Source organism: Theobroma cacao, chromosome 6 (assembly GCF_000208745.1).
Source record: "Theobroma cacao cultivar B97-61/B2 chromosome 6, Criollo_cocoa_genome_V2, whole genome shotgun sequence".
NCBI classification, from domain to species: Eukaryota; Viridiplantae; Streptophyta; class Magnoliopsida; order Malvales; family Malvaceae; genus Theobroma; species Theobroma cacao.
The window spans coordinates 21,434,704-21,461,003 of record NC_030855.1 but is presented as its reverse complement, the minus strand read 5'-3'; the positions used below and the strand labels follow the sequence as shown (position 1 = coordinate 21,461,003).

At 34.0% G+C, this 26,300-nt stretch overlaps 5 protein-coding genes, 1 non-coding gene and 1 pseudogene across 8 annotated transcripts; 3 read left to right on the top strand and 4 right to left on the bottom strand.

Moving 5' to 3' along the window:
- Positions 52–5,093, top strand: LOC18596418 (phosphatase IMPL1, chloroplastic). 3 transcript variants are annotated; one of them, XM_018123339.1, is made up of 12 exons: positions 52–558; positions 641–708; positions 1,494–1,627; positions 1,888–1,976; positions 2,142–2,199; positions 2,290–2,342; positions 2,733–2,831; positions 2,944–3,057; positions 3,474–3,575; positions 3,703–3,862; positions 4,321–4,586; positions 4,785–5,093. In XM_018123339.1, the coding sequence occupies exons 1-10, from the start codon at positions 253–255 to the stop codon at positions 3,799–3,801; spliced, it is 1,122 nt and encodes a 373-aa protein (XP_017978828.1). In that variant the 5' UTR covers positions 52–252; the 3' UTR covers positions 3,802–3,862; positions 4,321–4,586; positions 4,785–5,093. The 3 variants fall into 3 exon arrangements, with proteins under 3 accessions (XP_017978828.1, XP_017978829.1, XP_007024925.2); XM_018123340.1 differs by having other exon boundaries at positions 4,321–4,596; XM_007024863.2 differs by lacking the exon at positions 4,321–4,586.
- On the bottom strand, positions 5,239–6,461 carry LOC18596417 (lectin). The gene is made up of 3 exons (XM_007024859.2): positions 6,082–6,461; positions 5,836–5,957; positions 5,239–5,742 (listed from the first exon to the last, which is right to left on the bottom strand). The coding sequence occupies exons 1-3, from the start codon at positions 6,358–6,360 to the stop codon at positions 5,373–5,375; spliced, it is 771 nt and encodes a 256-aa protein (XP_007024921.2). The 5' UTR covers positions 6,361–6,461; the 3' UTR covers positions 5,239–5,372.
- On the bottom strand, positions 7,585–8,614 carry LOC18596416 (protein PHLOEM PROTEIN 2-LIKE A9). The gene is made up of 3 exons (XM_018122945.1): positions 8,486–8,614; positions 8,324–8,403; positions 7,585–8,239 (listed from the first exon to the last, which is right to left on the bottom strand). Exons 1-3 carry the CDS (start codon positions 8,537–8,539, stop codon positions 7,858–7,860), a joined length of 516 nt encoding a protein of 171 aa, XP_017978434.1. The 5' UTR covers positions 8,540–8,614; the 3' UTR covers positions 7,585–7,857.
- LOC108662575 (ribonuclease H2 subunit C-like) lies at positions 10,357–12,126 on the bottom strand. Its single transcript, XM_018123106.1, has 4 exons — positions 11,811–12,126; positions 11,621–11,713; positions 10,856–11,037; positions 10,357–10,572 (listed from the first exon to the last, which is right to left on the bottom strand). The coding sequence occupies exons 1-4, from the start codon at positions 11,965–11,967 to the stop codon at positions 10,510–10,512; spliced, it is 495 nt and encodes a 164-aa protein (XP_017978595.1). The 5' UTR covers positions 11,968–12,126; the 3' UTR covers positions 10,357–10,509.
- Positions 12,538–18,073, bottom strand: LOC18596415 (annotated as a pseudogene).
- Positions 20,460–20,532, top strand: TRNAK-UUU. Its single transcript has one exon. It is a non-coding gene; the product is annotated as a tRNA-Lys (tRNA).
- Positions 20,603–23,400, top strand: LOC18596414 (peptidyl-prolyl cis-trans isomerase FKBP17-1, chloroplastic). The gene is made up of 4 exons (XM_018123102.1): positions 20,603–20,976; positions 21,174–21,296; positions 22,022–22,138; positions 22,840–23,400. Exons 1-4 carry the CDS (start codon positions 20,635–20,637, stop codon positions 22,957–22,959), a joined length of 702 nt encoding a protein of 233 aa, XP_017978591.1. The 5' UTR covers positions 20,603–20,634; the 3' UTR covers positions 22,960–23,400.

Genomic DNA, 26,300 nt, shown 5'->3' with positions numbered 1-26,300 from the left:
TAAGATATTATGTCCTCTATTTAATTTTTCAGTATAATTTTTTTATAACACAACTTTTTAAAAATAAAAAAAAATGCTGTACTAATTCTAGTAACAGAAACAGCATCGGATGGATCATCATCTGATGCCTGTGGCGCAGACAGAGTAAGTGCGAACTACCCACAAGACAACCTCATAAAAAAACACATAACACTTCGGAAAAGCAAAGACATTTTGATTCTCAGTTGCCATCGAAGGGAAAAAAAAACAAAAATGGGAAGATCTTTAGTTTCCTCCACCAACATTCCTCCCACGTTTTCTCAAACACCCAGATCAATTTCACCCCCGGTTCACCCGAACCAGTACCAACCTTACAAATTCACTGCAAATTCTCCTTTGGGGCATCAAAAAGTTGGATTTTTGAGCACCAATTCCACAAGAAAACTATGCACGGGAGCCTTGTTATCAGAGGTTTCTAACCAGAGACAGTATCCCAAAGTTGGTGCCAAATCAACTGGACCAATTCCTCCAAGTCAGCTCATTGAAGTTGTTGAGACTGCTGCAAAAGCTGGTGCTGAGGTTGGCCTTTCTTTTATGTCTTTACATTTCTATTTTACAATTCAATCTTCAGTTTTTTTGTTAATCTTCATTTTTTTTAAAGGTGGTGATGGATGCTGTCAACAAACCAAGAAATATCACATATAAAGGACTAACCGACTTGGTAACCGAGTAAGAACTTTTCAAAGTTCTGTCACTGATTCAGATTTTGTCTTTATGCTTCAAAGTTCTCACCCTGTGAAGCAAGTTTTTTGCTGTCTCGTAAATACTAGTAAAGGGGATGGAGTGGCGGGATTGACAACATTGTGATCAGATAATTATAGATTGATTTACCAAACTGCAGCTCATTGTGCCTGGTTGTAATAATTTTGTTCCTTACTGTTATGGGGTGTAATTGTGATACTATGAGCAATGAAGTCAAAATTTCGCCACTGAAGTCAAATGCTTAAAACAGGAAAAATGATATTGATTGAATTATTTATCACTGAAAAAGGGTTGTTGCGTGCTTTTGTAATTCATATTCTTGAAATTAAAAAAAAAATTCATGGTATAATCACTGAATGAAGTTCTCCCACCACAAGTTTGGTCTTCTCTTGTCACCATGTACTTATACTTAAAAGCGTATGGCATAATTTACCCTGAACCTTTGTCCCCATCATTCTTTCTCCCAATCTCTAAACACACAGACATGGGCATGCTTGAATTTAAAAGTTTGTCTATTACTACTCTATTGCAGTTGTTAGTATAAGCCTGAACATGAACACTCACATCTACGTGTTTTCTTCCTTATTAATTATTTTCTAATTACATTATTTTATTGATTTACCATGACTGATATAGATTCAAATCTCTGTGATTATGTGGTATAGACTTATTATCCTCCTTGCTTTTGCTTGCAATTGATTAGTTCCGACAGGGAGCCACGACTCACAATTTTCACATGATTTTATCTGCAGCACAGATAAAATGAGTGAGGCCGCTATTCTTGAAGTAGTAAAAAGGAATTTTGGAGATCACCTGATCCTTGGGGAGGAGGGAGGAATTATAGGAGATACCTCTTCAGATTATCTTTGGTGTATTGATCCTTTAGGTTTGTCTCTTTCAGCCCTTAGTTTTTTAGCAAAGACAGTTTATATGCTTTTATTCTATAAAGTATTCAAGAAATATATCCAGGAACTAGGTAGAGTTATGCTTTTCAGTCTATATGTATACTGCACTCTTGCCTGCACATATGCTTAGGCATGTCATAACTCGTATTGATGACTAATTTCCCTGCTTGTTTGTATCAGTACTTTATGTAAATGTTAGATATAAGTGCTCGGTTGATTTGACCTTTGCTACCTGCTGTAGATGGAACAACAAATTTTGCACACTGTTATCCTAGCTTTGCAGTTTCAGTGGGTGTTCTGTTTCGAGGAAATCCTGCCGCTGCTTCTGTGGTATGAATTTCTTACTTGAATCTTGTCAACATTTTATTTACATAATTTTCAACATCCAAAACGTGGTCTCTTACAGAATGTTTAGTGTAAAAGTTACGTAATCAGTTTCTTGCTTTTTTGTTGATGTAAAAGGGACACTGACAATTGTTACTTTTTTACCTGCAGGTGGAATTTGTTGGGGGCCCTATGTGTTGGAATACCCGTACATTTTCTGCTACTGCTGGTAAGAAACATGGAACGTTAAAACTCCATAATGTTTATGCCTGTGTAAATAGTATATTTATGGCCAGATAATTGAGGCTTTGTGTTCTAGGTGGGGGAGCATTTTGTAATGGACAGAAAATCCATCCCAGTCAAACTGATAAGGTGAGTAGTCCGATTGATTCGAAAAGTTAAATAGATATTGAATTATTTAATATGAGTAGATGTTACTATTATCTACTGAAAAGTTGTTGCTCAAAACTGCAATATGCATGACCTTGGCTGATGACACATTGTATGTATTCTGGTGGGACAAACATTATCGAGGCCTTAATGATTGGGTGCCCCTTAATATTTTCTATGGACATGTTTGTACATTGCTTGTTGAGGCATGATCCTTAGATACCTTTGAATTAGATTGGTCATGATTTATCAGCTTATAACTACCATTGTTTTTTCAAAAAGTATCTTTTAATAGGTGGGTTCCCATCGTCAATATGCTTATGATTTTCCAAAGGTAACTGTTTTGACTTACAAAGAAATACTTGTTTGCAGGTGGAGCAATCTCTTCTTGTGACTGGGTTTGGATATGAACATGATGATGCATGGATTACCAACATCGAATTATTCAAGGAATTTACTGACAGCAGTAGAGTATGAGCCTTAAAAGGACCTTTGATGCTAACTAAGTTCTTTTTCCCAAAATAACAAGACTCATTATTTGCCTCTTTTCTGTCTTCAACTTTTCCTGAATTACAATGACTAGGGTGTGAGAAGGCTCGGTGCTGCAGCTGTGGACATGTGCCATGTAGCTCTTGGAGTAGCAGAAGCGTATTGGGAATATTGTCTAAAACCATGGGATATGGCTGCTGGTGTATTGGTTAAGCATTTTAACTTCAAATTTGTTGTGGAATCATTTACTTAACGTAGTAAATAGAATAAGCGTTTTCCACTTTTCTTCTTATACTTAAAGGGATACTGAGCTGCTGCAAGTGTTAAAACAGATGTCAGTTGTTAAATTCTGATGCTAATGAACTTTCATTCAACAAGACAATTCACAGACTTATTTTGCATACCATAGAATGTAATAACTGCACCTAGCCCATAAGAAAAGCCTTTGAAATCCCTTCAATTGCTTCACACTTACTAAGTCACCAGACTGTTTTGAACCATTTCATTGGAATTTATACTAATGTGAAAATTATGGTGATAATTAAGATGCAAAGCACGTTGGATGAGGGTTGTTCAGATTTCTTTTCAGCCGTTTATATAAAAGTTTTAATTCTTTATGATCAGATAGTTGAAGAAGCTGGTGGTGCAGTGACTCGCATGGATGGTGGAAAGTTTTGTGTCTTTGATAGATCTGTTTTGGTATCTAATGGAGCACTTCATGCCAAGGTTAGACTCATTTCATTTTTCTAAAGATCAATTTTGTCATGTTGTAGAAAGGAAGATATGACCCAAAATCGTATTGTGCATTGGTTGTAACTGAATGGTATGATATTTCAATTACTATGAAAAGCAGCTTTTGGAGAGGATCGCACCTGCAACAGAGAAACTGAAGAATAAAGGAATTGATTTCTCATTATGGTATAAGCCAGAGAATTACCTCACTGATCTTTGAAATGCCAAAGAGTTATACTTCTGTTTCCTGACGCAAAATGAAGGTTCTATGCAGCAAGCAGGTCTTTCTCTCATAGCTTGAATGTTTACAATTTTCCTTTAGATGAACTTTCTTTACATGTGGGTAATGATAGTCTAGTTCAGTTATTATTATTTTGGAGAAACAGGGATTATGGATATAATACACATAATACCTTTTCTCTTAAAACAGTAGAATATGCATAATACATTCTTGTGGTAATTGCACATTCTTTTCCCTCGTTTTCAATTTCTTGAAACAGAAAACAGTTGTTTAGATGATGAGATGACTTCTAAAGTTGTTATTTCACATCTTCAACTGTTAAAAGCACATTTGCTATTTCCGCTCCCTCATGCATGCGTGTGCTGGAACTTAAACTCAATTAAGCTTTCTACATGAATCTGCTCTTCTTTCTGTTAGGTTTAGGATCTCTCTCACACATACATGAAATAATATTTTTGGTGTTTAATTTGACAAAGTGTTATGTTTTGTACTTTGTAGCTTCAACAACATTTAGCATTGAGGAATATAGCACTTTCTACCTCTTACTAGCCAGCACCATTTCTGATTCTGCATTTCCCTCCATCACATTTCTTCTCTGCTCAATCTGTCAATCACTGAAAATTACCTAATCATATCCTTTTTTTAATTTTATTTTGCATTAAGTGATAATATTGACTTCAGTGCAAGATGGCCCTCTCCTAGGTCTTCAAAATAGTACACTCCCCTTCCCCCATGTTGAGACGAAGACCCTCCCATTTCCAATGGTCAGTAATGGTCAGTTTTACTTTTATTGGAAATCAGCACCCTTCCATTTCCAACATGCTTTAAACTTATCATATTTGATAAGTGTATTTATGGGACTAAAGATAAAAAAAAATTATCACCTTTTTCAGATATTCTTAAAATTGAGGAATCAGGGCAAAGAAAGTTTTAATAAATTTTTTCTTGGTGCCTTGTTGCAGAGCCATATAGTTTTGCCAGAAAACCCGCCATTGCAATGTGGTTAAAATCATTACAAGCTGAAGAAGAGAGTTTAAACAAGTGGTGGCAGTTTATAATGCCTTTTGACTGGACAAAACTGGAAAGAGCCAGTGGGGGGATAGACATGCATGGCATTTGTTGTTATATTTCTCGTTGTTAGTAAAGTAATATGTAATGGTCTGGTGGCAATGGGTATTAGCCGTTATTAACTTCTTCAAATTACTACTACAGTTGTGGTTTTACTTGTATGCATCATTTCTAATCATATATTTTCCGTTAAACTTCTTTTTGTTTGTGTTTCCATTGGTACTTTAAGAATGTTATGCGTTTATAATTTTACCATGCCTCAAGACTTTTTTACAGGTGATTTTACAAACTTTTTTTTTATTAATGGAATGCTTCAGCTCCTTTAAGGTCGAAGCAACCTGCCTTTTGAACATAAAAAGCAGGGAACTGAGCCTTACTGCTTGTGCAGCGTAGATACAGAGTTATTTGTTTGATGCATTGTTGACGTAAAAACTACAGTACTTCTTTCAGATATTTATTCTGTGAAAATACTAATTTATAACTTAGTTCTTCGGCAGAATGGAAACTCCTTTAACAATAAGTCCGCCCTTCCAGTTCCCTATCTCATATTCATGACAGTAAATATCTATTTCTCCAACACTTTGGGATGAAGTTGTAAATTCTCCGATAGGGATTTCGATCCATACTTCTTTCGGCTTGGTCATCAAATTTACCTTGTGTTCAACCTTGTATCCATTTGGGAGAGTGACTCTGAAGTTCACTGGAAATTCCCATCCAAATGCTTCATCTCTTAACATAAACACAAACGCAACTCCATACAAAGTTCCCGGTGACAGCTTTGCCACATCGAATTTCACATGTATTTCTAGCCAACACACTTGTAGAAGTTCGGCAACATCAATGAACACATCGCTGCAAAATCAAAAGTTTGCGTTTAGGAAAGCCTTGGAGCTAGAACTATGAATTCAGTAGGGATTCTGATATGGATAATAAATCTTCCGCAACCTGTTTGTTTCTTTTTGGTTTGACCAGTGCCAGTAACGGTAGTCTTCCGCCCAAGTGATTGAGAGATCTCTTGCAAACAACATGAAACAGTTTTTGTTTGACTTCTTATCCACCCAGTACTTCTGCAACAACAATGGCACCAACAAAGTCGTGAAACTCTTCTTCCATTTAACTATTCGTAAATGGAAATTCATTTTCGAATAAAAGATGAGATCTTTAAAAGTAACATATATAGGACTTAACTACCTTTCTCTTTTGGTTTAAGTAAACCCCGGCATGGAGCTGAGAAAGCAACTTATCCACGGAGGAGCTCTCAACAGGTGAGTCGGCATCTCTCAAGATGGCTTTGTAGTTCTGTGGAAGTTGTATAATTGCCTCTGTTTTCTCCATAGCCTTGGCTTTGGCATCAACAAGCTCCGGGTGTGCTGGTTTTTCCATTGGCTGGGCATGGTTTTCCTGGTTCTGTGGCTTAACAATATTGTTTTCTACATTTGGTACCGAGACTTGTGACTCTGAAGCCCCCATCTTTAATTCGAGTTATCCTCCTTCAATGGAAGACTATTTATAGCATGACAGAGTGAAATAATTAACTTCCCATCACTACAATGATCTATTCATATAAATTGACAACTGAAAATAAAACTCTTTATTAAATAAATAAGCAAGAAAAGTTTTTTTTTTTTTTTAAAGTCTAATATAAAATTGATAGATCATGGGAATTTCATGCTTGAATAGGATAATAGTTAGAAAATTCAAAAGAAGGGTTCGTTTTCCATTGTCTTTTACATCCAAAAAGTTTTTGATTCTGTGATAAGGCAGCCATCCAGTCCAGTCTATATATTCCTTACGCGAAGTTGTGTGTCGAATTTAGAGGAGATCATCGGCATCTGGCAGTTGCTTTATGCTACAGCAAACAGGATAAGATGCTTTGCCAACAGGTTTGCTTTTGCAGCAGCCTTAAGTTTTAATATATCTGTCTGCAAGTATATCCTGTCAGTATGCCGTACTGAGAGAGAAGAAGTGAAGAAGGGATTAATGAAACTTGTCTGACAGTAACTCTTTAAAAAAAAAGAGAACCTGCTTAAGTTTTAGTATTTTGTTTCAGATCCATATCATTTGCAAGCTTCGCGTCGGATGAATTGCTAGATCAAAGAGATTTATTTAGCTAGTTACCATATGAAATGTTAAAGAACCAAGCAAGTCTATCTAGAAGAGGTTCAACCAGCTGGTAGTAGTATGCCTGGAGACAGCTTATTTGGAATTGGATTCAAACAGACTTTTCCGGTGAAAATTTTCTCTCTTTGTGCAGGATCCATCTGATGGCTTTGAACCTATATATATATCACCTTAAGCCTCATTCACTAATGCTGATGGCTGTAAATTTATGGCTAGGTTATGATTTAATAACTTTGGTGTGTCAATTTATATTTTGATGCACATTTAGGATCTATTTCTATCCTTGTATAATTAACACTGCACCTTTAAATCTTAAACACCACATAATTAACCAATAAGATATGTACAACTACCTACTAGTTTATATACATATATATATATAAATAAAGAAACATTAATGGCAACAAATTTTCGATCTTGGTTTAATCTCCAAGACACAAAAAGGACCATGGATTTTCCACAGTAATAGGATAATTCGCCTTTTGAAGAAATTCAAAGAAAAGTTTGTTGTATACTTGCACATGGATTATATATATAGTAAAGCTTGCCTAAAGTCATGATGAATACGAAATGTAAAGGCATCAAACTGGCATTCCAAGTTGGTTAGATCCCTCAGAAATTAATTAAGGGACAAATGAAGTGCAACTATAGTATCCACCCAATCTATATTCATACAAACTGGTAGCAAAGAAGGTAAGTGTAATGTGGCTGTTATTCTTTCAGTTTGTTATGAAACTTACAACTTAGTCCCATTTATTCATGATCTACCATATGCAATACAAAATAAAACCATGCCACACCTATATATATATATATATATATATACCAATATATCTATATCTTGCTTCACTTCTTTTCCTTGACGGTTGCTCCGTGAACTCTCAAACCTCCCTTCCATTTCCCGCTCCACACTTCATACAAACCGAAATAAAGCCTCTTGTCAGGAACATCATCCGGAACTTCAACAAGGAACGGCTCACTGTTGCTTGGAACTTCTGTCGGTACCTTAGGAAGGGATTCCAGTTCCTTTAGCCTTCTCCACTTGTACTTTCCCTTCTTCCCTACCTTAGCCATCAAGAAAACAGGGCTTCCGTTCCAACCAAATGCATCCTCTTTGAAGCTCAGTGTGAAGGTAACTTGATAGGTTTTCAAAGGTCGTAGTTCGACTAAACCGGTTACTTCAAGCCAGGACACTTGAACCAGCTCTGCAACTTCATCATTATTACTCCTACAATAAAATTTTTAGCACTCAAAACAACATAAACAAAGAAAGTATCAAATTATATAGTAACATTCATTAATTAATTCTTACCGCGTCGATGGAATCCGCCAGTAGCGATTGTCATTTCCCCATACAATGTTAAATGCTCTGGGTTTAAATCTATAAACACCCTGCAAAAATAATTTTTACTATTGGATTTCAAGATTTTATGTATTGAGTTAGAAAGAGGTAATCATATATGCACTTAATTACCTGCTCATCTGTTATAGGGCCACCTTCTGCATCATGATGAGGCTTGGTAGCCATTGTGAATATGTTGGTGCTGAAGGCGAAGGGGCCTATATAATTTGAAATGAATGTGACGGTGAGGCAAGTGATTTTATACGCAGGAAAAGGAGGGTGTGAGGTAGGAAGGAATTCTATTTTGCTGCATTCATGAATATGACCCCTCAAAGGAAAGCACACCGAAACAAGTTGGAAAACGAAAAGAATCAAGTAAACGCCCCATTATAACTTTACCGAAAGAAGGGTATCTTTATTTATTATAATTAGTATTATTTAGGTCATTAGCATGTCTTTTTCTTAAATGTTATTACTTATATATCCGATGAAGTTTCCACCTCCAGTATTATATATATATGTTTAGAGTGAAAAATAATTATAAAAAATATGTAAATAGGGCTAATCAGTCCTCCATCTATAACTCATGATCAAATCTATTAAGAATATATAAAGTAAACACTTTGGTTTTGAACAAGTTGAAGCTGAAATCCTCCTCATGGTCCACCCCAAAAAACAGAAAAGAGAATAAACAACAAAATAATTCTTTTTCCTTATCATTAATATCTTTTCAAGATTTACATGTGTACGTATATATCTCTGTCACGTAAAATATAAGCTACATACAATTTTCTTAGTAGGATTTCAGTTTTCAAGTAGTAGAATTTTATTCTTCAACAGCTTAAAGTTTTTACATTACATTTCTTGATTTAAAGCCGGCGGATCCTCAATTGAGAATTTGATGCCTCGCCCACACCCATCACTCATGTTGGAATTCTCCTCAAAATTAGTTCGTCGAGGAGGAATAAAGGGATTGGTTATGTTTGAAAAGAATGATTATATCAAATTCCCTTTGCCTTGCTTTGTTTCTCTTTGTTCTTCGTTCGATGTGATGTTGCCAGCAGGTTTACCGCGTGGACTTGTTAACGAAAAGACATAGCAGCTTGATCTGCTGACAGCGTTCTTGCATGGTGTTTTTATCAACTCAAAAAGTAATCACCTTTCTAAAGGTAAAAGACATATTCAAAATCAACCTTTGTTTATTGGCCTAAATTTACTCGGATATACATGCATTTGTTCCGAAAATGAAACGGATTTGTATTATAATCCTGGCCCTGCCTGTCTCCCTCTAAACTTTAGACGATAATAATATATAACTAATTTCCTGGTGATTTCGAGTACATTCTGGCTCTAGAAGCTTTTCTCCTCCCACTATTTCTTTACTGCAATTTTCTTTTTGACAGCATGCACAGAACCAACGTGAATCATGTGTTAGCAAATATGCCTTCCGGATGCATTTAGCTTAATGTCTACTCTTGGTCTTGGACTTTTGCTCCTAGTTTCTTTGTACCTGTCTCGCCTTTAATGGCACACATCATTGGACATTGGCTCCAACACAAGATTCCAGGCATTCATCTTTTTAGTCCCCTACAATGGTTCTAAACCTTCTCAGCAAGGAAAAGGAGAAAAGAGAAGGAATTAACTTCAGTTATTGACTCCCCCCACCAAAAAAAATCAGCTGCATTGTGCCCTTAAGAGTTTACTAAATTCACTCTACATATTTTGTCAAGAAATTGCCAGGGGAAAAGAAAAAATAGTTAGATACAGTAAGAGTTGACAGTATCAGGTTTACAGGGCCCATTCGGGTTCAAGTTACGCAGCTACATCCGATGTTGTGAAACGTCTACATTAATTGGCAACCCATCTATGCTTTTGTCCAACCTGAACAGAACAACCTATACACAGTTTAACCAAAATTTTTCCCTAGTTTGTGCCCTTCTGCAAAGTGATAATTAATTTTGACTAGACAAACTACTCTGCGAATGACCAGTACAGCAATACCATAGATGAAGATTACGGGATGTTCTCCATTTTTCTCTATCAGCCTATCAATTTTTTCTCAACAACCGGTACAAGAAAGAAAAACGGTGCTAAAGATCAGAAGAAAAACGGTGCTAAAGATCAGAAGATGCTCCACACATGTCGCTATTGCTCAGTCATTTCTCTTCCAAAGCAATAGAAGCAGCAGTCAAATCTTTAGCTTTTACTGGTTTGTGCAGCTGCAAGATATGATTCTCAATTAAGGTGGGAAGAATGATATGATCTATGTGGTTTGATACATCATAAACAAATAATTCAAACTTCAACCAAGACCACAGCCAACTTAATCAAGAATGGAACAATTTGAACTGACTAGACTACTAATTTTTAGACTAAATACACAGGCTTGCCTATATCCTTGGACTAAATGCGAAAGAATGTAAAAGTGATAATTAGGGCCACAATGATCAGTATAAATGAATATTTCTGTAGCATTATGTAACATAAGAAAGAGAAACTTACAGCTTCAGCAACAGCAAACCAATGAAAAGAACGCAAGAAGGCATCATCCTTTGAAGGAGGACTATCATGATTCCAATATGTTAATTTATCAAATTTTGCTTTCATTTGCCAGCTGTTCAAGCTCCCTTCAGATACATTACAAGCTTTTCTTTTGCCAGAGTTGTTCTTTCCCAGAACAAAGCCTGCAGAACAACCAGAAAATAGGAAGACTCTAAGAAGAAATGGAAAATGAAACCTAACACTATGTCAACACATCTTTTAATATTGGTATAGTTGGAGCACAAAGCCTACTGCAAGACCAGTGCAACTTCCTAAAATTGATCAAATAATATGCACACAGGTGAAGCAAAAACAAGAATGTTCAGAGCACCCAAGTAGAGCATTTGTCTCCAGGCAAGCACTACCTTTCACTCTCATTAACCGATTCAAAAAAAGGAAAAACACAAGACCACATCCAATAAATCAATGACAATGCAATATCTTGCTCATTGTTTTGCAGATAATCTTTTCCTTGTAAAATGAAAACTATTAATTCTCCAAATCATTATAATTTCTTAGCTTATCCTCCTCAAATTCAATAGGCTTGAAATATTGTTATCAACAAAGTTCTCATAGTTTCCAGTGTTACATGCTTAGATCAACCATATCCCAAACATACAACTAGAACTCAAAATTGAAATCCACAGCATCACAAAAAATTCATCTTTCCAACAAAATAAAACATGGGAATTAATTAAAAACAAATCCAAAAAAAAGGAAAAATACCAGAATATCCATTTGGAATAGAAATAGTAGTTCCTTGAAGCTTCCTTCCTCTAAAATGTGCTTCCTCTACTGCTAACCCATCAATTTCCATCCCTGCTTAACATAAAATAAAACCCAACAAAATAAATCAAATCTTTACCTTTGCATAAAATTTATATATGAGAAGCAAACATAGAGGAAAAGGGGATACCTTTGGCTTTGGGTCTGAAGTATTGGGAAACAGAGCAAGGACCATTGAATTTGATGCAGCATGGCAGGTGATGGACTTGACCACTTATATTTACTTCCTCTTCTTTGTCTTTCTGGCGTAGGTTTATTTTTCCTGTTGTTCCCTTATCTTCCTCCATTTTGCCCCTTTTCAATTCAAACCCTAACCCTAATTCTCTCCAAGCCTCAAAAATCAGGCTTTTCTATGACTTCTCAGTTCTCACCTGCTCTGCACTAAAGTTAATTTTTCCCGCGCTTAGTTGGCCCGGCTTTGGGTGCGTTTTTTTTTTTAAAAAAAATTCCCTTTTACTTCCTCTGTTTTCTAAAATATTTTATTAAAAATGGTCAATATATGAAAAAGATAATATAATAATAGAACTGATTTTAGTTTTGTTAGCATTGAACTTGAAATTGCAAAGAATTTTCAAGGTGGTGATGAGAGGATAGATATAGCAGAAGTCCGAAATTGAAGCTGCGTTAGTGGTGGAGATCTGAAGTGACTTGTAACTTGTAGTGGGATGTAAGATTTGAGTATATTCAGTCACCCTGATGCCTGCATACATAACATAATTATTATTCACAAGTTTGCTTATTATTTCAAATGTTTAGACAATAGACACAAACCAAATTGGTCAGGGTTAGGAGGAAGCGCCATACTTGCACCTTTATGTCATTTTCATGGATCATGATGTTAATAGTTTTGAAAAGGCTGAGCAGAATGGCTTCTCTGAAAGAGTGTCCTTAAAGAAGAGCAAAACTTGGAAGCTGAGTGAATTCTATATATATCTTGAATATCGAAGGCTCAAAGCCCCTATTTGACAAAACAATTAATACAAGATACAACAAAATACAATAAACTACAACATCTGTGAACACAAATCCTAGGTTACTTTCTGCTTCTAAGCGATGGTATCTGAATCTGCATGCTCAAAATCGTGATAAGAAAATATCGGTTTCTGTAAACAATTACAGTAGCACATTCTGCGTCTGGGATGAGAACCACATTTCGTCTACCTATAGTCAACTTCTAGTCTTCTTGATCAGTAAAATTAGGGCTCTCGAGTTCACCCATGCTAGCAGAAGCAAATGATTCAAAGGATTTTACTGATGATAGGGATGAAGCAGAATCTGAGCCGATGTCATCATGTATCATAATGTGATCATCATCAATTTCAGATGTGTCTGAGCCAGATGCTACTATTAGAAGCCTGTTTATTGCAGATTTTGCAGTTTCAACAAACCATTCGTCCTCAGGGAGTGCACTGCCAATGCAAAATTAGTTGCCAGCAGAAAGTGAAGGTAAGAACCAAAATATCAGAATGGGAAGGATGCGTACCTTTCAACTTCTCTGGCAGTGAAGGTTCTGATTGCGAGAGCAGTTACAGCAGATGCAATCTGGTGCACATGCCTAGATGGCTAACCCGCAAAATGAGCTATTTCAACAGTGAAATGCATATCAAGAATTAACTGCCAAAACAAAGTCAAAATATAATTTAATAGGGCAGTGACAGCATTATAGGCATATAAAATTACAATGCCAAATCAAGGGCCTTCTATTGCCAGGTTTGTCTACACATGAATACCTTGAGGCCAAGGAACAAACAGATTAAACATGGAGTTGCCAAGATGGTTTTGCAAGATAATTTTATCATCTAGAGGTACAACGGGCCTCAACAAATACCACATGGCATTAAACAGAATAAAAAAATGCAGCAGCTCATGTATCATGTATATACTACACAGCAAAATCTACAGAAAAGATTTACTTAGAAGGTTAAGTGAAGCCACTTTCAAATGATGAAATAACAGAAAAGAATTTTTGCAAAAGTGACAGAAGATGAGGATAAACACACTGTGCGAATTAGTCAGAACATAAACATAGCTGACAATGATATACATCATTGAGTGCACAATTGCAGAAAACTGTTCAGAACATTAACATGATATTAAAATTGTAAATAAATCCTGCAATCTATGGTAAAGATCAACCACAAAACTAGAAGGAAAGAGATTTAAATTAAGGATACAATGATAACTTTCAAAAGTGATAATATTCAAAAGGAGATAGAAATGCTTCAGAACCAACAAAAAACTGTCATGGAAAAGAAAATTTACCTGCTATAATCCAAGTGGCTGAAGTGGAGTGGATTTATCCTCAAACACACCCCAGAATTCCTGCTCATCGGACAACCACATTAGAACAGTCTCTGTCAGTCTAGCAAGCAGAATTTTTTGCAGTTTCTCTTTTCCAAGTAGCACATCTCCATCCACAGTTGCTAACCGCTGTAGCTTTGAAAATAATGCCCGCAATGATAATAAAACAAAGGTTCAGAATTAGCAAGAGATGATTTCAGTCAAGCGTGTAACATGTCCAAATTTTGCATGGATGGATGACAGATAAGTCCTCACATGCCAATATAGGAGAACGATTTCTATTGACACCTGAAGTGAAACTTATAAATACAGCTTCTCACATGGAATCACATAACACATTTTACATGCCAATATACATACAATTTGCATTTTTATGCGCAGAAGGAAAATAAAAGAGCTTGCAATTTAATTGCTATTCATGCACTAAAACAGATTAACAAGTTATCTAAATTGAAGAAACCAAAAGATATATGTAACTGTAAACCATACTGGTAATGTATAATCTGATAAAAAAAGAAAGTAATAAAAGGTGCAGGGGAGATTCTTAAGAAATTACAGACAAGACAAAATAACTAAATATTCTAGAATTTAAATGATTTGTGTTTACCTAAAGATATAACGACTACCCTAATTCTAAAGATAAAAAAGAATAAGCTTAAAATGGAAAGCAAAATAAACTCTTCCATGTGCAGCATCTAAAGGAAATGGAAGAACTCTTGTGCCGTAAGGGAAGTTAGTGAGATTACCGGAAATGGCAAAGAAGGCAGGGTGTCCCATTGTGAATCTTCTCCATCTCCACCCAAATAAATTTGTGCATTTAGTCGTGTTTTGCCTTCTCTTGAATAGATGAAACTCAAAACATATTGCCTACAAACGTGATATCTGAGCTTGTCAAAAGAGTGCTGAAGCTGGCGCCTCCAATCTTCTAATTCTGTAGTGGTGCTTGCATTAGGAACAATGTTTTCATTTCCTGGTTCCTGGTTTTCACTCTTTGGACTCCAAATTTTAACTACCCTACTAGGTAACAGTTCATCCATAATTGTAAATGCTATTCCCAGAATACCTAGCTGCTCTGAATCTGTTTCAGCTCTAAAAGGTATGGTCTGTTTCAGCTCAGTAAGACTGTCATCATCAGACGGGCCAGGCAGGGCTCTAATTAGTGCATCCATATACTTATCTAACAGCTGTGAAATTCTAGTTAGTACATTTCCTCCAAAATGCAAAACAACCAGCGGCGTAAGCTGTTCCAAAAGATCCTGTCCGTGACATTTTAACTTCAGCATTGCATCACTAAAATATTTGAGAAGTAAAAGAACAGTAGACTTATTGTTTCATTCTTGGACACTGGCATGCAGAATATTCTACACTTTGTAGTTGTTGCATACATAGATCTTTATAGCTAAAAGCCACAATGTTAAAATTCAAAACATACCATGCATACTAATAAGTTTTATATGTTGCAGCTACTTTTTGTGTTTTTTAGTATAGCGTCCATCTGCCAATGAAAGACTAAGGAATAATACTTAAAATTAATTAATTAATTAAACAAAACCAAAAAACAAAAGATAAAGCATGCAAAGGCAAAAATGCCCTGCACCCATATGTGAATTAATTCTAAAATTCCATATTGAGATGCTTCTCTTGTACTTATTGTACCTATAATGGCAGAGCCTTTCTTTCAAGCACTTTCTCAATGTGATTTAATTTGATAAAAAGTAGTAAAGAACTACAGATTACTTCTTCATAATACCTAAATTCAATCATATGCAGTAATATTGTATCTCAATTCTTCAGCCTCTATCTCTAGAAAAGTGTCACTTTTAGGTCACAATTGTTTACATCTTAACATTTTGAAACGAATGAAGTATTTATGGTGATTGAGGTGCAAACACGCAAAAGAAATAACCTTTTAAACTTGGAAAAAAGACCAACTTACAGCCATAATATACAAAAATTTCATTCCACTGTCTACGAGCACACTATCTGATGAAGTTGCAAAAGCTGACAAAGAAGACACAAAGTGAGGTGACATAGGCAAGTGCTCATCAACTTCTATTGAGTCAAAAACAGCCTTTCTAGCCCTCCTAAAATTCAACTCCAGCATTTCCTCTATGTAAGGACGCAAGAGCACCAGAAGCAACTTTGATATTTTCAACCCCTGCGATTCCAGCCTTGAACAGTAGTTAAGGCTATCCTGAACACAAATGCTAGCTGCACGTAAAGCAGAAACTGTTTCTGAAGAAGGTGCATTGTCCTTCACCAAACAAACAAAAAATTCAATTTCCCACTCTGGCCACTGAACAACTCTATTGGTATAAACAGGATTGTCACCAAATATCAAGCCAGATTCTCTAGTTGTCAACGAGATCATAGAAAAAAACAAGCCTAGACAGTGTGGCAGGAAATGTCTTCGGGCAGACAGAACATGAACGACGAAAAACCTCAATGTTTTTTGGCAGGCGGGAACCACTGCATTTCAAAAGTAATTGATGTGCTGAAGGACCTTTCCCAAGCCTAATCAAACCAGATAATGCCTTCTTTAGTTCATTAGTACTAACTGCAGGCTGTTCAGCAATCTCAATAAGCTGATCCTCAAGCATTGCCTTCCTTTCTAGAAACGAAGACTTGTAAGAGGATGCTTCAGTTGAAGAATATCCAGAACCCTTTAGCTCAGGAAAGTTTCACTCCTCAGCCTCTAAAGCTTCCTGGGCTTCTTCAACTTCATGTTCAGCCAAAAGAACATCAATTTTCTCAAGGAATATTTTCTTGTGATCATCCATTTTATTTGCCAAGGGATCTTGAACTTCACTAATTTCAGGGTCTGGCGGTGTGTCGTTCATATCAGCATTTGCCCAGTTCCACTCATCCAATTCACAGCACACCCCAGTCATTAGATCCTGCACAAGAATCCCTTGAGAAGAGATATGCTTTCTCAGCTCAATCAGTTCATGCTCCATTTCAACAACTTCTTCGGATATTCTACAATTACACTTACAATCAATCATACACACTTGAAATAGATAAAATAATTAGTAGAACTATAGTTACAAAACTTTTCAACTTTATTTTCATTTATCATTAAAAGGTGAACAGGAACACTTCTATTTTACCTCAAGAAAGCTAAGTATTTTGTGCGCATATTCCCACATAAGTTCTCCACAGCATCTTCAGATCCAATAGTTCACAACAGAGTTTTCTGATTCCCTGCATTATCAAAATATCCCATATTACATGCTACACTAGCAATAAAGAACATGAGAAAACATCAAATCTGGTGATGATGGTTGAAACCAGGTAATTTCATGCTCGTAAAAGGAGAAACTTTGGGCATGAAAAATCAGGGAAATAGAGAGACTTTTCTAGTGTTTAATTAATAAAACATATAACAATACAGATTAATAATTACAATTCCATCAAATACATAGGTGATTTTGATTGATTAAGCTGAGTGAGCAAAAACCCATGTAACGAAATCCCAGGAAAGACCTTTTATTTTTCACTTCCTAGATAGAAAATGTAGAAAATAAAGCTACATTTTTCCCTGAAATTTGACTAGAAATAGGACCAACCCATATTTTAGAGAACAAATCTACAGTAAAAGATATAATTATAAGCAAATGCTCACGTAGAAAAATGGGCGACAAAGCATAACAAAACCCACAACTTAGAATCTAGCATCCAAAGTTTGAAAGAAACGAACAAGCAAACCAGAGAAAATAAAAAGAAACTACTTTTATTTTCCAATTTCTGGGAAACAAGCAAAAAAAAATAGAAGGAATAATGCAGAGGGTGGAAAAAAATGACCTTTTCAGTGTGAGATTGATGAACAGAATCAATCTTGGACTGTGGAGTGATGCTCTCAATAGATGGGAAGTCATCATCTTCTTCACTGCTCTCCATTATTCAATCTTTTGGGGGTTACCCTCCTCTTTCTATCTGTGGGAATTCAGATATATGTTTCTTCAACCTTCAGTGAGTGAAACAGAAAGTCTGAAATATTAAACAGAGCAAAGAGGAAGAGCTCGAAATGAGCAGGATCAAGTAAGAAGAGATAAAAAATGTAGTAGTTTGGTGAGGACCGAGGAGCAGACCGCGAAGAGAACATGTAATATTTTGTTGTTGGCTTTTGCCACTTTGGGCCTTGTGTGGGACGTTCGTATTTAGTTATACCACTTCACCTTTCGGAATTACAACTAATTTTGTGAAATGAGTCACAAAGGGCGGTTCAATAAGTTTAAAAATTTAAAGTAAAATATTTAAATAAAAATTTTTTTATTAAAATTTTATCTTTTTAATTTTTTTAAAATGTAAAATTTTTAATTAAATTTTCATAATTAAGTTTTTTTAATATTTTTTTTCAATTGATAATATAGTCAATCCATTTAATCTTTCTTGAAATATTGTTGATCTTAAATAAAATTTTATTAATTTTAATTTTAAAAAACTTATTTCTCTTGAAACGACACTTACTGAAATTGTTAATATTATTTTAAAAATATTTAACTATTATAATTATCTTATATTTTTTAAATGGCTAATATAATATCAATAATCAAAATTTTTAATTCAAATAAATCAACCATCACATAAAATAAAAATAATATAACAATATAATATAAATCTAAATTAAAGTAAAAAATCTGTAAACATTATAACAATAGTACTTAATTGTTGAATGCTTATTGTAAATCGTAAATGAGGCTCACAGCTTTATGAAGATAATAAAAGAACAGACATCTTGTGTATTTTTTAGAGAAAAATTGAAGTTAAAAGAAAAAAGAGTAAATGAGAAAGGAAGATTTCAAAAGTAGATATTATACATTGAAAAAAATAATTAGTTTTATATATAGGAAAAAAATAGCTATTATAAATCATTAAATATGTTGATTGGAAATAAGAGAAATAAGTAAGAAAAAAAATAAATGTTGAAAATGATTAAATACATGTAACTGTTAGTTTATTAAAAATAAGATAATATAATTGAGAATTAATAGTATTCTAGAAATAAAAAAGTAATAAAAAATTAAAATTTATTAGGTACATAATTAAAAATAAATAAAAAAACAAAAAATTTGATGAATTATTTTTTATTTTTATATTTTTTAATATAATTAATTATATTATAATTATTATAAAATTATAAATCTTTTTTAAAATTGGAATCTCCTCAAATTGGGAGCTTAAAGCTCTTGCTTGGGTGGCGTCACCCTAGGCGGGCCTGCGTCACATTCATGCTATTAGCAAGCTACCCATAATCATTCATGAAAATTCTAATTTATTTTAAAAACATAATATCACCNTCTTCATATTTTTATTTTAGTCAAAATATTATTTATCATTTCATATTTATATGATTGATGTCATATTAATGTAAAAAGTAAAAATATCACATAACCATTGTGTAGTAATCAATATATCATGTCATTATTTATTATAATTTGTCATATTAACATCATATAATATAAAATGATAAGTAAGATTTTGATCAATAATAATTAATCAATAATTAATTATTAAAATTTATTTAACTAAAAAAAAGAATTTAATTAAACACAATAAAGAATAAATATTAGCATAATACTCAAATAAGCTTTTAAACTATTCAATAAAATTCAAATAAGTCTTTTTTTAAATTATGTTTAATCAAGTTTTTATACTTTTTTTTTAAATCTCTTTACTTTTATTTTGTGTCAAATAAAGTCTTATAATTAATTATTAATTAATTATCATTAATCAAAATATCACTTTATCATTTTTATACCACGTGATATTGATATGGACATTAATGTGGATAGTAATACTACATCGTCATGTAATTATAAAAAATTAACATGTCATGTCATTATTAATTATAATATGTTAGCATGCTATATTATCATCAATTATAATATGTTACTATGTCACGTTAGTGTTGTATGATATAGAATGATAAATAATATTTTAACTAAATCAATCATTAGTTATAAGATATTATTTGACTCAAAATAAAAAAAAAATGAGAACTTGTTTGATTCAAAATAAAATCAATAATTATTTGGCTCAAAAATAAAAGTATAAGAGCTTCATTAAATACACTAAAAATATAAGAATTTATTTAAATTTTTTAAAATATTTAGAGATCTTTTTATATATTAAGTCAAAAATTTTATTTAAAAATTTTAAAATAATTCATAAAATTTTAAAATATTAAACTTATTTTAAACATCTTACATCAATAATTAGTAGTATTAGCTAGGTAATTTCTTTTCATCACACTTCAATAAAAAGTTTAATCATGAACTACTAAACTGAAGAACAATAGGAGAGGAACCCATGCTAGGCAATATTCCAACCTCTATCTCTTTGTGAAATTGAAGTTGTTGGCATGTCAATAACCTCACTTTTTATCTTAGCATACAAATAAAATTCACAAATTTATTAGACTAAAAAGGTCAAAGTATAAAGGCTAAAAAAAATTGTCTTTGTTTGCCTTACAACAGCCGTCTTAGCTCAGCCGGTAGAGCGCGTGGCTTTTAACCACGTGGTCGTGGGTTCGATTCCCACAGACGGCGTTTTTTTCCTTTTTTTTTTTGTTTATTTTTTTGAAATTTAATTAAAATTTAATAGGTAGGATACTTTTCTTTGCGTCCAACTACAATCAAACAAAGAAGATAATGCTGCTGATCCACTGCTATGCATCATCACCTCACCTCCGTGCTTCCCACCACCCCACCCTCCATTACCTTTTCCGGGAAACTCCAGCATCATCACCGATTATCTCTGCAACTTTTCCTCACCCCTCATCTTCTTCTTCGTCTTCAACAAGAAGTTCAAGGAGAACATTATCAGTGTCTATAGCAACCACCACCATTTCTTCGTTAATCTTGTCATTTTATAGTTCTGCTCTTTCAAAATCGGCCATTAACACCGACTTCTTCGACCTCCCTAACTCCGGTGGTGTCAAGGCCTTGGACCTCCGTCCTGGCACCGGTGCCACTCCGGTCGATGGAGACCAGGTCCTTTCTTCAATTGTTAGTATATTTCTTTTATTATTACACCTTGGGCTTCCAGGTAACTTAAGAATTTTATATTTTTGTGCGTAATAAAGGACTCTTTGTTTTTGTTTATGAATGCATGCACTTAGTCACATCACATAAAGTTTAAATGGCCTTCTCGCATATCTAATTGTTGAGTATGAAATGTAATGAAAAAGGTTGCGATACATTACTATGGAAGGCTGGCAGCAAAGCAGGGGTGGCGGTTTGATTCTACGTATGATCATAAAGATGGCATCGGGGAACCAATTCCTTTTGTCTTCACCCTTGGTTCCGGGAAGGTAAGTTTGTCAGAACATTTAACAGGGTTTTGATTGTTTTAGTAGCTAGCTGATATCGTGTATTGATGTGAAGCTGAAGGTTTAAATAAACTACCTTAACCAATAATGTTCTTTGCTTTCTTTCTGTTTGTAATTTTGAATGGTTATAACGAAAACATACACAGGATTGAATTGGAATGAATTCCACCCGCAGTGAAAGATTGTTGGGGTTTAAGGGAAGGGAGGGAGGGTTAGGTGGGACTATGGGTTGATATTCACTGGCCTAATTTTTTATTGTCTAGCAAGTCCAATTTGGGTACATAGAGTTGGGTGGTATTTATTAGATCCCAACTAATATGGTTTTCAAGTTCACCACCATTTACTAGATATCACTGACTTGCTAATCCATATCAGTTCAAGTTTGAGTTATGAAGAGTTTGAATACTCTATTTGATGATTTTATTGATAGGCATGTTGTGCTTAAATACCAGTTGTGATGGTAATACAAAGGAAAGACATATTTACAATAAATTGCTGTCTAATGTAAAGGCATTAATTATGCCTTAGACTAAGGAATTAGAAGTTAATCATAGCAATTAGTCAATGATCATAGTCTATAATTAAGGAGAATAAGATCTCAAGTCAAATCTCCTTCATTAAGTTATGGCTATTGTATTACATCGATCTACTTTGAATGTCTGCAGCCATATTACAGCAGTAACTTTGGCTCAAAAAAATAAATGTAGGTCATTTCTGGGATTGAAGCAGCTGTCAGATCAATGCAAGTAGGTGGTACTCGTCGAGTTATCATTCCTCCCTCACAAGGATATCAGAACACTTCGCAGGAACCTATTCCTCCTAATGTATGTAATGTTGTTGCCCACTTCTTTTTTTTGGACCTTTACATTTCCGTTGTTTCATCATTTTGAATTTATTTTCTCTTAATTTCCAATTTGGAACTCCCTACTATTACTATTCTGATTAATGTTTCCAAGCCTTCATTTAAGTATACAAAAAAATTCGGCCAAAAGGACAAAAAAAAAATGAAAAAGAGATTTCAATCTTGAGAAGTCTTCAGCTCTGAGGAATATGTATGAGTTATGAATTCTTTGGTCTAATTTCACTGTAGGGTGATGAATTTAGGGGAAAAATTTATGTTCTCTGAAAATAACCGTTGAGTAGCATTGCCAGTGATATCAGGAAAGGACCATGGAGACTGCTGGATACAGTGGTATAGAAACATAGGTTCATCTTCATGATTCCTTAGTAAAGGAACTTGGACTCAAATTCTTTCATGATTACCAAAATGTTTTTTCCAAAATGAAGGTATGTTTAGAGAAATTGAAGATATTCAGTATTCAGTAATTTGTATATTTCAGTTGGTATTTATAGTTAACTGATAGGAACACATTTTAGCTGATACAAACATTTGAGATGGTAGAATTGCTAAAACCTGACTAAAATGAATGTTTCCTTTACTTTGACATGGTTTTCTTTTAGCTATAGTACTCTGATCTGGCTGTTACCACTTACCAATGTTTACTTGTCTTCTGTTCTGCTATAGTTCTTTGACAGGCAGAGGCTGTTTACTACCATTTTCAATCCAACCCGCCTTGCGAATGGAGAAGGCTCAACATTGGGTACCCTCATATTTGATATTGAGTTGATCAGCCTAGGGCACTAGTAAACTCAACTTCCATTTTATAGCACTGAAAGATTAACTTCTATGGCATCCAGATTCTTGTTATATAGTATAGCAGCACAAAGCAGCTCATATAACCAAAAATTATATCACGTTTTGATGTGCAATTTGTTCCTTAGTTTTCCAACCATAGATTCAGCTCAAGAAGCTGTGTTTTATTGCAAACGTCCAGCATGGAGATGATTGCTGGTGAATGCAGGTATTTCATTTCCTCTGCTTCTTGAACCACAAATCTCTATGTTTCAGACATTGTTAATCTGAGGTTAGAAGGAAATCAGTGAATCACTTTAGAGGACTAGAGTGACAAAGATCCTGTATTTCGATTATATATTTTTTCATTTGAACATGAGATTTCTTGTCCCATTTTCTAGATTATGAGATCAAGGTAGAAAATTTTACAGTCAGTATGGTTATAACCTCTGAGATATTGACTTTTAACATTTTTCTAAACTGATAGCCTTTTCTGTTGACTATTTTTTTTTCTTCCATGAAATTTCATCGGTTTGCACATAAGAATTTGAACTAAGGATATACCTGGCATCATCTGAAACCGTAAGGAAGTTGTTCAATATGCAAATCAAGACTATTAACCAAGGGGGAATCCCTCTAGATCTATGTCTAATCATGTTTCTAACTGGCATAACTGATCCCTAGAGACTGCATGTTTCACCCCATCAATATTTAGCTCTGGGAACTTAAATATGTGGCCATATGCCAGACCAAACTAAAAGGATAACATTTTTTTTTTTGAAAGCTGTAAAGGGGGTTCTTGTGATAGGGAGAGGAAGTGTTGCAAACAAGTAAAAGGATGTGCCGGAGGAGGCAGAGAGGAAGATTGGAGCAGTTCCTGAAGTACTAAGTGTTGTGACAGGTGGAAGACAATAAGAAAAGAATTAAAGAGACTTAGAGAGTACAAGATAATTAGAGAGAGAATTTAGAGAGAGAAGCTCTCAAGTTGAGAATGTGTTAGCTCGGAAGGGTAGAGAAGAGTCCCTTTAAATGAATTGTGAGGCTCTATATATAGTGTTAAAAGTGACGGTTACATAAGAATAAGCTTTAATGCGCCTAATAAATGACATTATTATGAAGAATATTAATGTAAGTAACCATTACTGTAATTGGATGTAATAAGACTTGTTCTCAAATAAAAAGTAATAGAAAAGAGGTACACGTGAAAAGGTACAAGAGAAGAAGCTGTATGAGAATAGGTACAAGAGAATAAGCTGTACATGAATAAGTATACGAGAACAAGATAAGAGGGTGAAACACTTGTACTTCAGGAAAGGGTTAAGAGAAAGACCTCTTAACTACCTCCATATCTCTGCCACCAAGCCAAACTCTCTGAAACATCCCAAGGTGAAAGTAACCTGTGAATCCTGCCACTTATACTGGGTTGCTTTCACTGCTATTTGTATGAAGTAGTTATTCAGTGAAAAGTAGTTGTTCCACTTACGTTAATTATTCTGCGTAAATATTGTTTAACTTGTTTTCATTATTCTCTGTACAACACTACATTTTAACAATTCTTAAGTAGTAACCAAAATTAACTTTCTACTATTAAAATTTATAAATAGATTTGTTCTAAGGGGACTTTGTGTTCATTTTGTTAATATAGTCTTTAATACTGATAATAACCACTCAATAATGCAAACATACAACTTCACCACATACAAGCTTAGTGATTATGATGATGCTTTAGAAAACAATAACATCAAATGGTCAATGGCCAATCCATCGACCAAGGTGCCTTATCTAATCTTAGTGGCAGTTCCTTTGATGAAGGAAAGGATAAATTATTTTTTCTCCAATGATTATGATGGTGAATAATCCAAGAATGGTTAGCAATTCAAAATAAATGTGACTCATGGCCAAAGGTTACCCAGGAGCCTAAAAGAACCAGATGACACCCTAGCTCCAAATAATCTTGATTTTTGGAGTGATGATTTTGCCCTAGATACCATTGTACCTTCAAACTTCAGTCATCCCATTGAAGAGGAAAGTGATAAGGATGAGGGTTCGAGATCGCCTTCTTTACTTTTTAACTCATTTACCAGGACATTGAACGAGTTTTTAATATTAATAGGAATTTTTTGCATATTTTGAATTTTTATAGTTGACTTTATTTATTTTTGAAAGAAACTTGACTGTGTTTTTTTATTATATATTCTTTTTTCTTATATAGAATAAAATTGGCATCCTTGTGATTTTATTTGTGAATTGTGAGTGTAAGTGTGTATGAGTATCCAAGGAATACATTTGGTATTACAATAATAATAATAATAGCGTATAAGTATTTGAACATTTGATTCAATAATTGTTATTGATTTTTTTAAGATAAAAAATTAATAGTATAACACAATAATTTTAAACCATAATTTATTTATTAATTGTTGTTATGTTTAAATGGGCCAAAACTTGTAGTTAGATTGTATATTATATATAGGAAATATATTCTATGAATTGGATAACTTTTGGCCAAAGAAAAGAACAAATTATGAATTAGAAAGAAGGCTGGTCTAAATCTAGCCAACTTTAATGATCTTAAATTGGTGCATCATTAATTAGTGGAACAAATTAAACCTTAGTCATATAGTTATGTTCTTGTTAAAGTTGATGCATAGATGTGTCGTTTTAATATATTTATCAAATTTTAGTTTTATTTATTCTCAGTGTAAAGTAAAGTCTATAGGTAGTAGTAAAGAAGAGAAAAGAGCTTGAGCACGTGGTTGATATGTGATATTAACTTAATTTACTATGGTTAGCTGGTTATTAGTTCGTGTAGTTGGCAAAACTATTTTAGTATGAATACTTGAAGCATAATGTAACTGTTTACAAAAATATAAAATGAAGTTCATTAGTTTTTCCTTTTTCTCTCTACCTCTTTAACTTTTACTATTTTCCTTAAATTTTGTTCATGTCTTAACAATATGAAATTCATGAAATTTACATGGTATTATAGTGGCTTCATCTTTCTGTCTTTGATTAAAAAAATATATGTAGTAATTCCTTTTCTTTCACTAGTAATTCGAAAATCCCTCTTTCTTGATATCATAAATATCATGTTCTTAATTTCATTCTGATTCTTGAAATTGAAGCCCTAAGATGTCATCTACATCAACAAAAACCTCAGTTTCTCTTATGGAAGATTTACATTCACCTTATTATATCCATTATTCTGATTATCATGGATCGGTAGTGATAAACCCCTAAACTTTCAAATATAAACTATTTAGCTTGGAGCCAATACTTTTTTTTGGCTTTTTCAATCCAAAACAAATCCAGATTTATTGATGGTACTATCAAACAACCAAAACCTACAGGTG

Excerpts from the sequence above, each read along its gene's own strand:
- LOC18596414 (XM_018123102.1), top strand. The coding sequence starts at position 20,635 with ATGCTGCTGATCCACTGCTATGCATCATCACCTCACCTCCGTGCTTCC. Across the intron at positions 20,977-21,173 it reads CTCCGGTCGATGGAGACCAG|GTTGCGATACATTACTATGG; the intron begins GTCCTTTCTTCA and ends GTAATGAAAAAG. Across the intron at positions 21,297-22,021 it reads TCACCCTTGGTTCCGGGAAG|GTCATTTCTGGGATTGAAGC; the intron begins GTAAGTTTGTCA and ends AAATAAATGTAG.
- LOC108662575 (XM_018123106.1), bottom strand. The coding sequence starts at position 11,967 with ATGGAGGAAGATAAGGGAACAACAGGAAAAATAAACCTACGCCAGAAA. Across the intron at positions 11,714-11,810 it reads CTTCAGACCCAAAGCCAAAG|GGATGGAAATTGATGGGTTA; the intron begins GTATCCCCTTTT and ends TATGTTAAGCAG. Across the intron at positions 11,038-11,620 it reads TATTCCAAATGGATATTCTG|GCTTTGTTCTGGGAAAGAAC; the intron begins GTATTTTTCCTT and ends GTTGTTCTGCAG.
- LOC18596418 (XM_007024863.2), top strand. The coding sequence starts at position 253 with ATGGGAAGATCTTTAGTTTCCTCCACCAACATTCCTCCCACGTTTTCT. Across the intron at positions 1,628-1,887 it reads TTGGTGTATTGATCCTTTAG|ATGGAACAACAAATTTTGCA; the intron begins GTTTGTCTCTTT and ends TACCTGCTGTAG. Across the intron at positions 1,977-2,141 it reads ATCCTGCCGCTGCTTCTGTG|GTGGAATTTGTTGGGGGCCC; the intron begins GTATGAATTTCT and ends TTTTACCTGCAG.
- LOC18596417 (XM_007024859.2), bottom strand. The coding sequence starts at position 6,360 with ATGGGGGCTTCAGAGTCACAAGTCTCGGTACCAAATGTAGAAAACAAT. Across the intron at positions 5,958-6,081 it reads ACTTAAACCAAAAGAGAAAG|AAGTACTGGGTGGATAAGAA; the intron begins GTAGTTAAGTCC and ends TTGTTGTTGCAG. Across the intron at positions 5,743-5,835 it reads AACCAAAAAGAAACAAACAG|CGATGTGTTCATTGATGTTG; the intron begins GTTGCGGAAGAT and ends TTGATTTTGCAG.
- LOC18596416 (XM_018122945.1), bottom strand. The coding sequence starts at position 8,539 with ATGGCTACCAAGCCTCATCATGATGCAGAAGGTGGCCCTATAACAGAT. Across the intron at positions 8,404-8,485 it reads GCCCTATAACAGATGAGCAG|GGTGTTTATAGATTTAAACC; the intron begins GTAATTAAGTGC and ends TTATTTTTGCAG. Across the intron at positions 8,240-8,323 it reads TGGCGGATTCCATCGACGCG|GAGTAATAATGATGAAGTTG; the intron begins GTAAGAATTAAT and ends ATTTTATTGTAG.